Raw genomic sequence first — 13,794 nt, forward strand, 5'->3', positions numbered from 1 at the left:
GAACAGAGAAATGGACTGGAAGGCTTTTCACACACAGCTACACAAAATAACGTTTGGTTAAAGCGATTTGTGTTGCAGAGTTGACTACAGTTTAACTTCCACAAAGACATGAAGACATTATCTGCATATTCACACTCTACGTTATCTATTATCATGATGACTTAGATGAAATAAGGGCTATAATATAATCTGACAAACCTTGACTTACAACTGTGAGTCGGGTTAGGGTGATACATTAATATAAACTGACTCCGGCTGGTAATTTTTTCAGCGTGACCTTGATGTCAAGTTGATGAAAGATGTAAAGGTTTATTCATGATATTAGAAACGGTAGTTTGACAAAGATAAAAATCATCAAAGTCAAGGTCCACTTGTTGGCTTTTTCCAGAGCAAACTCCATCCGCTGAGGTGGACCATAAGTGCTTTTTACTTCCCACTGCCTGACGCCGAAGGAGCTCTAACATTTGAAACAAAGGACGTGTTGCTCTTCTATGACATCAAAGAAGGAAATGGAGGAAAATGGCATTATGTTTATTAAAAGCAGGTTGATCCATTCAGACATCCTAAGCAAACGTAGGTACGTACACTGACCAATCTCATGCCAAACAGCAGCTGACAGTAAAATACCATCCCTACTAAGTAATAAGCTGCCACTTGTACTGTATTACAGTGCTCATCATGAAAGACATAGGAGAAAGGCATGTTGTTTCTGAGCCCAAAACGCCCAAAAATATGATCTACAAAGTAACAAAAGTGAAAAAATCTGGAACATACTCAGGGTACAGTAAGGTCAGTTATTCATAAATTATAGCATGAGTGAGCCAAAACACAATGTGGATAAAAACAGAGGAGGAAAATAAATAAAAATTTCCTTGAATAATAAAAACATGGATAATAATCATAAGACTTAAGGCTCATTTGGGACCTGAGGATTTCATACATACAGTGTACAACAATGCGGCTCACACAATGCTCAGCGTGCCTTTGTTACACACTTATCATGGATGAGGGAGACATCGATTCAATCAACACAAGCCGATGGAAGCCATATTGGGGGGGGGGGGGTGTACGCGCTGCATTTTCTCACAATGATACAACAGGTGGAACTGAACCTTGTTGGCTCAATACCTTTGGTTCCAGTCAGTTTCATGGCAACTCTGAGGTTTCGATGAAACGTGGTATAACGTAAAAGCATGAATAAAATCCAGGCAAAGTTACAAAGGTCCCAAATTCTGGTTTGTCATAAAGCAATGAGGCTTAGCTCCCTGTTTTCTTTTTTTTTTTTTCTTGTAAGGATTAGTAACAGTTGGTTTTTCTTTTGAGAAAGTTCAGGAAGTTTCTCAAAAACAGTCCAGAGAGAGAGAGGAGGAAAATGACTTCAATCCATTTTTTGTCTTAAGTCAAGCTTAAATATAACTTCACTCGTTTGAGAATGAGTTGCTTTAGCTGTCCTCCATCCCCAGTTAAGATACAATCCCATCATCCGAGAAAAGTCCAGTGGTACATACATATCCATTTAACAAAACCTGCACAGTCCCACAGAGAAAGCATATACACATCCTACTGTGCATCACACAACATCGGGCCTCCATGGTGAAATCCATTTGAGAATCCCATTGGTTAGAACGGAGCATTGAAAAAGAAAAACATCTTCAAAGAAACTGCAGTCAAGTCACGGTGTCCTTTCAGTTCCATAAACACAACTTCTGAAAGAGCCACTTCCTTTCAGTAACTCCTTTAGAAAGGTAGAGGAAAAGAATCTTCCTCACAAAGAGATCTTTGTAGACGGAAGAGGAAAGACACAGTAGGGTAGGGTAGGGAGCAGGTGGAAATGCTGCTGTCAGTCTCTTCTTGTCTTTGACCTGCTGTTTCACCTCTTAATAAGCAGCTGTAGTGCCTGGGTCCTGCACACGTTTGTCATAGCACAGTCCTGGCTGTGAGGATTAGGGCTGCGAGGTTAACCAAGGGATATGCAGAGGCCTCTGGGGCTGCTCCTATGGGTGTGGAGCCTGAAATACATAAACAAATCTTATTCTTAATGTGTGGTGAGATCAAAAAATGTTTGAAAAAAAAAACCCCAGTTCTTTTAAACATGTCTTAAACATGAACTCCATGGTTTCACATAAATCGTCACAGTACAAAACATAAGCAACTATAGCTTTAGAAACACGTTCATGCAGAGAACTGTGTGATGTGAGTCCATCACTACATCAATAGATGGCACTGGTGCGCTACACTCAATTATAGGACAACCTGACTTTCAAAGAGCTCGACCAGTGAGGGGGGCACAGCAACAGCCATAGTTTGATTAAAAGGAAAAATCTTTTAACATCCAGCTTCTGGCAAAATTCTTTGCATGTCTGAGTCCATTTTGTTGTTTTATGATATATACTTCTCAGTCTGTGGATAAGAGACTGTGTTTTACTGCTAAAGATAAAAGAGAGAAATGGCTTATTTGAAGACTCACTATTTTGCGCCAACATTTAATGGTAAGAAAATACCTCATAAATATCAGCGATACCAACTTATCTACTGACAGCAGCCTCAAAAGACCATAATACTAGCAGCTGCAGAATGTGCTGTGTTTAGAGTACTGGAGTATATTTTTACACTTGCACACTGGTCTTTGATGAATACCAACAATGTCACAGTCTTTCTCTGGGATATCTTGGAAATCACCTCCAACAGAATAAATCAGATTACAGAGACTCCAAATAATTCCTTACATGCTGTACACAACAGTGTACTGGTATCTGCAGGTAAATATTTTTTTTTTTAACACAGCTGAATACATAGCGTCTTTGCAGTGACGTCTCACAAATGGAGACAGACATCATTTTCATGTTTCATGTGTCAGGATAGTCCCACCTGCTATCTTGGGGATGGTTATCTGGCGGCTGCTGCTGCCTTCCCCGCCCTCACTGAAGGGTTTAATCTGGATGACGTAGTCCTGGTTGACTGGCAGCGACAACTCCAAGGAGGTGGTGTTGGTCTCCACCACACTGGGCCGGCTGTGTTTGTCCTGGCTGTACATCACCTACAGGAAGCAGAGAGGGAAAGATGATGATAATGTGAGGCATGACACAAAGACATAACTCTCCTCTCCTAGCATGACGTATCGTGTGAGTGGTTTCAGAGTGCTCTTGTCGATGCGCTGACGAGTAAATCTAGCTTGTGTTTCTTTCAGAGACATCCATGAGATGTAATGTGCTGCCTCTGAAACCAACACGGATGAATCTAAGTAGGTATCTACACATGACTGTGTTGGATCACCAGAGGAGAGGGTGCAGGAGGGATACACTTAGAGCAGAGATGCATCAGTCCATATGTTTCAGCTGCAGCTTGACTCTGGGCTGTGGAAGCTAAAGGCCCACTTTAAGGTGACGCCTTTGGTGAGATGAAAACAATGTGCACAACTGCAGGTGAGTAAGACAGAGACCCACATTTTCACATTCTAAATGTAGGAGGCTGCAAATTAATATATGTACATATATTATTTGTTTGTCTTATCTTATTATGGATAAGACAAAAGTCACTGCAGAAGGATTCATAACAACCTGAAATTCACTCCCTGAAGTAATTATCAAAACATATATTGTGTAAATGAAGCTGCTTTGACAAGTCAAATGTCACAATGTGGGAAGATGACAATCAATCAACTGTTAACATGTATAAATATTTCCTGCTCAGACTCCCCCGTGAGCAACAATTTAAAAAAATTGTAGATATTGTGAATATATGTGTAAATATAAAAGGATGTAGGGATTGGGGTTATCAAAGATTTGTTATTTTAAGGAAAGGAGGCAATTTGTGTAGGACAGCAAAAATGTAATTAATATGCAGCGGCATATTATACCAAAACAAGTTCAGGATGAATTAGGGCTTCGTGTACTTCCAAATTAACTGCAATTAACAATAGTGTGAAGTTTAGACGCTTCCTTACTTCAGTGTATTCATAAATATGAGTGCAGTCAAAACCAGCAAAAAACAAAACACTGTGCTTATATGGAGTAAATGGACCAAGTGACAGTCTGTCAGTCTCTGTTATGTTGCAATCTACAAAACCACTCATTCATCAGAGCTGCAGTCGGTTCAGTTTCAGCCCTCTCTACTGGAGGAGTGTAAATCTTTTTACCTTATATCCTGTGACTTCTGACTCGTTCTCCAGAGCATGTACTTTGTCCCACCTCAGGATGACCTTGGAGTTGGAAGTGTTCCACATTATTTTGACCGGGGCTTGACTAGGCGCTGGAGAGAAACAACAGGGGGATGGTGAAGGAGAAGAAGAGGAAGAGGATGGGAAAAAAAACAACAAGCTTCCAAGTCAATAAACAGTAACACTCAGCATGAAGGAGATTTCTCATCATCACTTTATCATCTGAGAGCGGTGACTCCCAGAATACACTGTGTGTGATGACACACGCGAGGAGTGTGTAACATTAGAACTGTGTTGACAGTAAAAACGATTGTCCTACACAATCATAAGAAGCTACACATCTGCCTGAAAGTTCCAGGTTCCCTGTGAAGTTTTTTTTCCCACTAGCGGCTCCATGGAGGACCGTTGTGATTACGTGGCCCCTGTTTTGTTTGCATCTCGTTTTCTTCTTCGAGTGTGTGCATGAGAACGCCGATGGCATGATACACACACACACACACACACACACACAAGGGTGGTAAAGTTTTTAGCCATAAAAGAAGAAGGAGAAGAGCAACGGGTGAAAATGAGATGCAGAGGAGAGTTGGCTGTTGTTTTTAGGGAATCCTGCCTCAGCTGGAAAACGTCTCATCATTTGCCAGCTTGGCCTGTATGTCAAATCACCCATTGTGACCCTGTTCACACTGGTGCAGTGCCAAGAAACAAAGCAATGTGCTCGCAGAAGGAAAAGGAGGTAAAAGGAAGACTGCTAGCTGATGTAAACTAAAATAAAATATTAAACAAAATGTCTCTGTAAATGATTTATGAGAGAGTAAATACTTTTAACACATTTTTAAGGCCTCAGCGATACACAGTGTATTTTGGTGAGAAACACAGAATGTAAAAGCACAGACGAAAACTCCACATGGGACCTTTAAGGTTTCTCTTTTTATAGTGAATATTCAGTTCTTCCACTCTAATTGGGGAAACATTATTAGTGAAATATATATATACACCAAATGGACCATGAACCCATAATCAAAGGTACAAAAAGAAGAAGAAAAACAATGCACAAACACACACACACACACACACACACACACACACACACACACACAGTCAGTCCCCACAATATGTTGTGTGTCCTTACGTGGTTTCTTGGTTGTGACATTGACTATGACACTCTGTGGACCCACTCCAGCGCTGTTATAGGCCCGGAGGGACATGTAATAGGTACTGCTGCCCTCCAGATCCCTGATGAGTACTGAAGTTTTATTCCCCACTGTCCTGATCAGACTGGCTGTGTCCTGCTTTTCCCTCTCGCCCCAGTACTGCAACTAAAAACATAGAAAAAAATACCCAGGTTATTCTTGATCAGATTTCACCTCATTTGTAACTGAATATCTCCAATTGTAACTGTGCAGTTGTGGGCATGAACCCTGCATATATCTATACAGTATGTCACGCTCATATACTGCGGTTCACTTCATGAATGAATAGTCGTACAAGACACTAATACAAAAAGGTTGTTGGGACTATCCACTATGTTCTGTCCTGCTGTGTGGGCATGTGTTGACCTCATAGCCCAGGATGCGTCTGCGGTTGTTGCTCCAGGCCAGCGGCCTCCAGGTGACCTCTACCTCGGACGCTGATACACTCCTCGCCCTCAGCCTCCCTGGAGCTCTGCTGGGCTCTGAAAAACACACATAATAGTACGAAGACATGGATTCAGTACACCCACGTCCACAATATGACTTATTGAATGTACTGTAGCTCTATCAAATATATCCGCACTCATGCGTAGGGAGGAGTGAGCGCTCCAACACCAACAAAAAGTTGAATTTCAATAAAAGTGAGATATAACGTTACCTGGTTGTTTACGTGATAACAATCCCCTGTGCAATGTAGTAATGTAACTGTCGAGGGATTAGCATAAATTGAGAGGACTGGATGTTAATGATGGATATGATGGAAAGGATACCTGTGCATAGTCATCTTCTTTTTAGGTATCCTGTGAACATGTGTACATGGATCACATGTAGAGAAATATTGTTTCTGTTAAATAACTGAGGGGGTTTTAAACTTCTAAATGATCTCACAGCTCAAAAACTATTTTAATTACTTAGCCAGACAAAAAAGCGTTCATGTACATGTAATATCTTTCAGGTTCTGTGGCTATGTGTTTTACAATAAACAAACCTTGGGCAGAAAAAATAATTACCTTTCACTTTCCTGATTAACAGACTTTTTTCTGTTGTTTGTGTTAGCGACAAACCGAAACCTGCTAACGCCACCACTGCCTGTAAGTGGATGCAAGGCATTAGTCTATCCACTTAAGAAGCTCCTGAAAACTCGTGTTCATCTTAAGTAGTTGTCTGTAATATTGCAAACATTCATGAACTCAGCTGACCTGCTTAATCAGAACGGAGTGGATGTGGTTGATGTAATGAAATTGACAGTCGTTTCTCAACATAAGCAGACCACCCACCGGCTGTCACCACAGTTTGATTCAAATAATGCTAAACCCCAACTTGTTCACGGCAGTGTGTGACATCACCTTCTGAGATCAAACAAACAGCAAACTGCTGAGATGAGCAGACGAAAAAACACATATATAGAAATCTCCCCAGTGAAATAACCAAAACTGTTTTAACTTTGGCAGAAAGTTTTGTTTTCATGTGCGACTGCATCAATATTAGTAAGAAGCTGATCGAGGAAATATGTTTCCATGGCCTCCAAGTCTCTGGAATCCAGGATTTTAGATCCAGTTCATGCAACACAGAAGATCTTCATTGATGGGTACGTGGCAGCGGGTGTTTAAAATGACATTATGACAGTTATTAATACTGGATTAAAAATAAACATGATAGAAATCAGACCAAGACTAACCTGATGCTGCATTGTTGCGGACACAGTGTTAGAGTTGTTGTACATTCACAGAGTGAAATTAAGACATGCTTTGCTTTTAGTTGTAATAGTACCCACCTTCCTCCGCTGAGTGGATGGTGGTAACCGGACTAAAAGGGCCTTCCCCCTTGTTGTTGTAAACCCCGACTTTGACTTGGTAGGGGGAGAAGGGAGGGATGCTCTCATTCTTGAAGACATATCTAGAGGCATCTGGGGACGTGACAGCGGCCTGCATCCAGCCTTGTGCCCCAAGTGGGCGGAAAGCTACCACGTAGCCAAAGCCTGGACCGCTCTGCAGCTCCTCAGGAACAGGCTAAGGAGGTATGAGATGACTCAGAGGGATGACTCAAGATGACTGATATTAAAGATATTAATACCTAAAAGTACTGCAGCTATGCATGGATTAGGGCACTTAGGAGAATAGTGCTGAGAGTGGTACTGTACTTGCAAGCCTTGCATGAATTTATCACTGTCTGGTTAAGTGGTTTTATACTGAGGTGAAATATAACAGAGCTGTAAGAGAGTTAATCTTTGTATATTTCAGTTTCACATTGAAATGGCTGAATGACAAAAGTGATGCGAGAGCTCCAAGTCAATGTAAAACTAAAGTGGTACAAACATTTACCCAAGTCAATATGTCATTACTGGTGTGTTTGATTGACTTGATCAATATCAATATAAAAAGGTTGGTATTGTACATTTAATATATTGTACAAAAATAAAATACACACACACACACGCGCGCGCGCGCACACACACACACACACACACACAAACAATTTAATGTATGCGTGTTTACCTCCCATGTGATGACCAGCTCTGAACGCCCACCACCACCACCATTCACTCTGGCTGGGGTCACCCTGGGAACTAACAGATGAACACAGTGTTTGTATGTAGCAGTTTGTTTATTCATGTATCTGTCATTTGAAATGAAATATGAAAAGTTATTATGATTAGTGTGAGACCTTTCTTGAATTCATACTTTAATGTGCAGCATATTGGAATATATGCTATATATGGAATATAATATGAAAAGTCCACACCTTATGAAACCATTAAGTTCTGTATTTAGTTAGAGGGTGTTTTAATGGGGTGGCCATTGTGAGACAGTATACTTTTTTATGTTTTTGTGTTAATGCACAGAAATATTCATGTGTGTATGTGAAGGGAACTAATTGCCACCCTGAAGTAGAATCTCTCTACATAAAATGTGCATAATTTGCAAGCGATTTGTGTCACTGTTGTCAAAAGAGAAAATATAAGAAAATAAGAGATACATACGCATTTCTTTGGTGCGGGCCTTTTTGGAGGGTTTGCTGGGCTCTCCTGTTCCTATGTTGTTGGTTGCCAGGACTCTGAACTCATACTCCACCCAGGGACTCAAGTCAGTGACAGTGGTTGACAGCTGCTTCCCCCCGAGCAGCTCAGGAACTGAAAGACATCACAGAAATAACCTTTCATCAAAGCCCTGCAAGATCTGCCACTGAAACTAAGCCAAGCTGGTGATGTGTTATTTACTGTCATTTTACGTGTGGTGTTTGAAAAGGATACCAGTCACACCCCTCTCACTCTTTTTTTTATCTACTCAGTGAACTTCACACTCACATAACCTAAACCACACTGTCGGATGAAACCAGCCTACCAGTGGTGACGGCTTGCCACCCGAGAGAAAAGGGCGTTCTGGCCTGGATGGTGTAGCTGAGGATGGGGCTGTGGTTATCCATGCCCAGTCCCCAGGACAGCGAGGCAGTGGTCTCTGTCATCTCAGTCACCTGACAGTCTACAGGGGGGCCAGGGGGACCTGGAAGGAGAATTTGTCACAGTTCACTCACAAGGGATGATATATACTGTAGAGACTAATGAAGAGAAGAGGAACCAAGGCACAGATGGTGGACAACAGCTGCTAACACCTGCTGACGCTTGAGTGCAACACTGATCTACAACCAGTCCGAACGCAATGTTTGTTACATCGATGGTGATGCAGAGAAAAGTCGACGAATCGAGACAAATTCTGCAGCATGATTTGTTTTAACAAATGTAGTCTATCTTATCTCATTCTCTTTATTCCTAAAGAGCAGTATTTTCACTATTACAGATCATGACATGCTGTACAGAAATGGTTCCCAACGTGGGAGTCAGAGTCAAGTGTTTGCAAGGTAAATGACCGGGGTCGCGAGATGATTAACAGAATAGGAGAGAAGAAAAACATGAAGTTATTTTCTGAAATTATATTCATTTTTCTCTAATCTTTGCTTTTTTTGAGAATGACCAGATGGTTTGACCTCTTCTTCAGATGACTGAAATGAAACAATCTTTTTTATAAAGAAAAATCACTCTTCCCTACAACTCAATGAACAATGAACATACTGCACTGTATGCAACCTGTGATTAAGAGTCATGGTTTTTATTTCAATTTTAAGGGGTCAGGAGTCAGAAAGGTTGTGAACCACTGCCATACAGGGGTTTTATGTGGGAAGACAAAGGTGGAATGACACGTCTGCATCACGGTGCACAACATGTGCCTCCCACATAGAACTACATAGATACGGTGTACATTGTCAGGCCATAGCTTTTTAATTAGATACCTCACAGTAACTTCGTTCACATGCTTCCATTAATGTTGTGTTATAGCATATTAATGGGCAAATTATGGCTATACATTCAGCTATAGTGCTTTTATGGCATTGCATTAACATGCTTTCATCCAGTGGGGAAGAGAGTGAGATTCCTGGCTAGCAGACAGTTTGTTTCAGAAATGGCTGTGCTAAATGTGTTACTGCACAAGATGAAAGATAGTGGATAACTGAGCTTTTCTCTGGGATCTCCATAGCTGCCGTAGCCCTGACGTATACCGGTAGTTACATTTTTCAGGTGCATGTCATCTAGGCGTAGCAACAGTGGCGATGTGTATGCACTCCGTCGTTATAACCTTTTAACAAAGGCTGAGCTAGTATATATACTGCAAAAATATCTGTCTTCATATCTGTACTTGGGTCCTACTTCCATCCATACGCATCCTACATACTGTTAAGCAGCCAAAACAATAACATGATGCTTTAATCATGTTACTGAGCAAATCAAATAATAAAACATGAAGTCTAAACTGAGTCTAAAAAAGCTTTAACTATAACTGTTAATGGTCCAGGTGGGAATCAATAATGGAAATAGAGTGGGAGGGTTAGAGCAAAAATACAAGTCAGAACTGCAGTGCATATTGCATGATTTTCATTACAAGCTGGAGGTTTCATATATAAAGCCCAGGTGAAAAGAAAATTGGTTTTACATGTCTATGATAAAAAAAAATAAGAAAGCTATTGAAAAAAACTGGCCATAATAGCTCCTTGGGTTATACTGCACATTTCTTTCTTTTCTTTTTTTTTTTAAAAAGGACACATGGGAGGAGGTCCACAATAAATTTACTATCTATGAAAAAAAAGACAAGTCACATTGGGTGCCAGGCTCCAATATCAGATCATGAGGTAGAAATATTACTACAAAAAATTGGTCGTTGAAGTTTGATTTATTACCTCTGTGAAGGAGGTTATGCTTCCACCCATGTCTGTTTGTTGGTTGTTTGTTTTTGTTTGTTTGGATTACGCAAAAAAGTACTGAACCGATTTGCACCGAACCTGGTGGAGTGAGAGAAGAACCCATGAATGATCTGGGCAGATCATTTACTACTAATCAGATTTTTTTTCTCTTAAATCTGGTGTGTGCTGTTTGACGGAGGTTTTATACGTGGCGTGTTGGGCATCCTTACCTCTGACGACCACATCCGTGGCAATAGAGACACTGTCCACCTTGGTCTGAACGGCACACGTGTATTTCCCAGCATGCCTCAGTTGAATGTTTCGGATCATGATGTCACCAGCTGAGCGCTGTCAGTGCAGAAGTTAGGAAAGAAACAAGACGAGTAAGTTAAAACTAGTAAAAGAAAAAAAATCTTGAAATTTAGTTTTGATCAACTAAAAGGACTGTAGAAAAAAGTGCAATGTCAGAGTGATTTCTTTTGGCATTCAGTTTATTACATTATGGAAGAAAAAGGTACAAGACAAATCCAGGGCCACGCCAAATGACTGAGTGCAGGTTTTCATGATCATTTATGAAGACGGTTCTTTGTGGGGAATTAAAAAGCTTCTTTCAGCTCTATCCCTTTTATTCACTCTGATTCCATTTACTCTGCAGACATCCATTCAATGCCAAATGCATTATTAGCTTTTAACTTTAAAGTTAGTGCTAATGTTAAGTTGATGTCTTATCTTTGAAAATAAGGGACTGTGAAACAGGATGAGGCTCAGTAATTACTTTGATGTATAATCAGGGACATTTTATACGGATAAAAATTCAGTTGCTTCAAGTAATTCACTCTTTGAAACTCCCTGCCATCATTAAAATAATATAACTAGGGATGGAATGGGTCACAGATCTCTCACTTTTGCAAATTTTATATACAGCAGGAAAAAGGAACCTCCTAGCTTGCTTATTAAATTAAGTTAAAGTTTAAGAAGTCCTACAAAATACAGTAATCATATAGTAGATGACATTCTCTGTCCATTGCACATCACACCTGTATCTACAAGGCGATGTGATGTGATGATTGTGATGATTTATTGGGTGAAGAGTTACATGAAAAAAGCAAAATAGTAACTGCAATATCAGATAATTACAAAATGTACAAACATATTCTGGTATTTGATATTTACAATATTTGAGAAGCCAGTACTGAAAATGCTGACTGTGTTTCACTGGGGTTTGGCTTTGCATCCTTCAGTCAGCTTTTTCATCTCCCTTTCATATTACAAGTAATACAACTATTAAACCTAAGGTATTTAGTGTCTTACCTAAGATGGAAAGTTTATTTCTTTTCTCTAAACTTTTCTCTCCCACATAGACACCACAACTCCCATAATCTTATGACAGTGGTGTGACTACAGCTCTGGCAGCAACAATTAGCCCTATAAAATGTGAAGAACATGTTTCTATTTAAAGCTGTACAAGAGAAAGGGGTTGTAGCCAGCAGTGAGGTTGGTGTCAATACTGCTAGAGGCTCATAGTTTTCATATTGTTAAACATTTGCAGGAAACAGTATGTTCTTTACCAGCTGACTTAAAGGATGCAGCTGCAGGGTTTTATCTTTTTGATAGTAAAAGTGAAAATAACCACAGCTCTCAATTTACAATTGCACAAAATCAAGTCTGTTGATTCTTCCCATTTCTGAGCTGTAAAGCAGTTCTCAAGCAGCGTGTGGCTTTATGTTTAGTCCAGGTGTAACATTACAGCCTTAAGGTATAACAACCCTTATAGCGTATAGCTTTTACTACCCTAAAAGCTCTACGATACATTCAGGTTTTAATCTCCTTGAGTTCACAGCAGACTATCAGTATAGAAAAGCATGTCATAGCCTGCTCTTACAGAAGTTCTCCTTCCATATAGATATATATTTATATAGTGGCAGAAAAGATCTGATAGAGTTAACTGGAGACAGCTCTTAGTGAATAGCTCCTTTAAGTAATGTGATCATCCACCATTAATATGTGACTAGTGTCTTCACCACAACATGCGAGGGTGAGGTGCGATGGAGTCAAGTGTTAAAAGGAACCGCAGGGCTACATGCAATTATAAAGCTCTTGTTGTTGTTCATGATCATGTTGGATGAAAAAAAACAGGAGGTGATAAAGAAGCCAAGACCTCATAATTTCATTTCCTAATTAAAAGAAAAATATATTTGGTGTTAGATAATCAAATGTAACGCACGGCTGAGCATTGCATAATGAATTTCTTAGTTGCTGCTTTTGTCAGTGGAGGAGGTGTTATTAACAAGCAGAACAGGCAGCATAGAGCCCTGTTGTTCAGTCAAAAAAAAAAAAAAAATCTCATCTGTCTGATTCATCATGAGCAAGTATTCAATATATTGCTCCTTAAAAGATGTAACAGAAATTCAGCTTTAGAGAAATGAGACGTAAATGTGTTAATGATCATTTTAATGGACTTCAAATAACTCCTAACTTCCTTGAGTCACTGTAAACTACTGCATGTGTGTAAAATTTCATCTGTATCAAAAAGTGAGAATGTGGAACAAGAGATTCTGATTATAATAAAAAGTGAAACCATTCACACAGCTCATTCACACGGCTTTTATCTAAGCCGAGCTTCAGATGCTTTTTAAAGCGATAAAGTTGTAACTACACGGTCAACATGTTCAAACGCGAACATACAGGATGCCATGGAGATACTGACGCTCTTCTTTTTTTACCTCAGGAAAAGTTACTTGGCCAACACAAGTATCTGGTGCTTCAAATATAACATATATATAAATATATATGCCTGTAGCTCTGCCATAAAGAAGAGTCCAAAGTTCATTTAAAGAACTCGACACAGAAACTTGAACGATGGCGATCTGAAGAAGTTGTTGCAGATGTTCATGTGCAACTTCTAGGTGGCAACTTATCCTATTTCCTTCATGTTGTACCCTGGAGACATGGAAACACAGAGGATGGAAATATATGGATGCACTTACCCCACCAACTTTTTCAAAATAAGCCCCGTGGCTTCCAAAGTGGATGAGCTGCTCGTTGAAGAACCAGGTGAACTTGAGGTCCAGCGTGGGGTCATGAGATACCTGGCAGGGCAGCACAATGCTCTCACCTACGGTAACGTCCAGATGACCCGCTGGACTGGTGATCACAGTCGGCTCTAGAAACACAGAGCACCAAGTCAGAAATACCCTTTTCCAGACTGTCTGCAATATA

General features: G+C 40.1%; 1 protein-coding gene across 2 annotated transcripts in view; it reads right to left on the reverse strand.

The window, feature by feature from the left end:
* Positions 1 to 510: 510 nt before the first annotated feature.
* The window catches only part of cntn3a.1 (contactin 3a, tandem duplicate 1), a 71,732-nt gene continuing 58,448 nt past the window's right edge, over positions 511 to 13,794 (reverse strand). For both annotated transcript variants that reach the window (XM_056384075.1, XM_056384073.1), the window contains exons 13-23: positions 13,563 to 13,738; positions 10,806 to 10,923; positions 8,688 to 8,846; positions 8,327 to 8,476; positions 7,842 to 7,912; positions 7,121 to 7,355; positions 5,713 to 5,828; positions 5,286 to 5,472; positions 4,136 to 4,248; positions 2,869 to 3,037; positions 511 to 2,009 (exon numbers count right to left, since the gene is read on the reverse strand). In XM_056384075.1, the coding sequence (XP_056240050.1) occupies positions 1,918 to 2,009; positions 2,869 to 3,037; positions 4,136 to 4,248; positions 5,286 to 5,472; positions 5,713 to 5,828; positions 7,121 to 7,355; positions 7,842 to 7,912; positions 8,327 to 8,476; positions 8,688 to 8,846; positions 10,806 to 10,923; positions 13,563 to 13,738 (1,586 nt within the window). In that variant the 3' untranslated portion in view covers positions 511 to 1,917. The remainder of the gene's footprint in view (positions 2,010 to 2,868; positions 3,038 to 4,135; positions 4,249 to 5,285; positions 5,473 to 5,712; positions 5,829 to 7,120; positions 7,356 to 7,841; positions 7,913 to 8,326; positions 8,477 to 8,687; positions 8,847 to 10,805; positions 10,924 to 13,562; positions 13,739 to 13,794) is intronic.

This window comes from Seriola aureovittata, chromosome 9, assembly GCF_021018895.1.
Source record: "Seriola aureovittata isolate HTS-2021-v1 ecotype China chromosome 9, ASM2101889v1, whole genome shotgun sequence".
NCBI lineage: Eukaryota > Metazoa > Chordata > Actinopteri > Carangiformes > Carangidae > Seriola > Seriola aureovittata.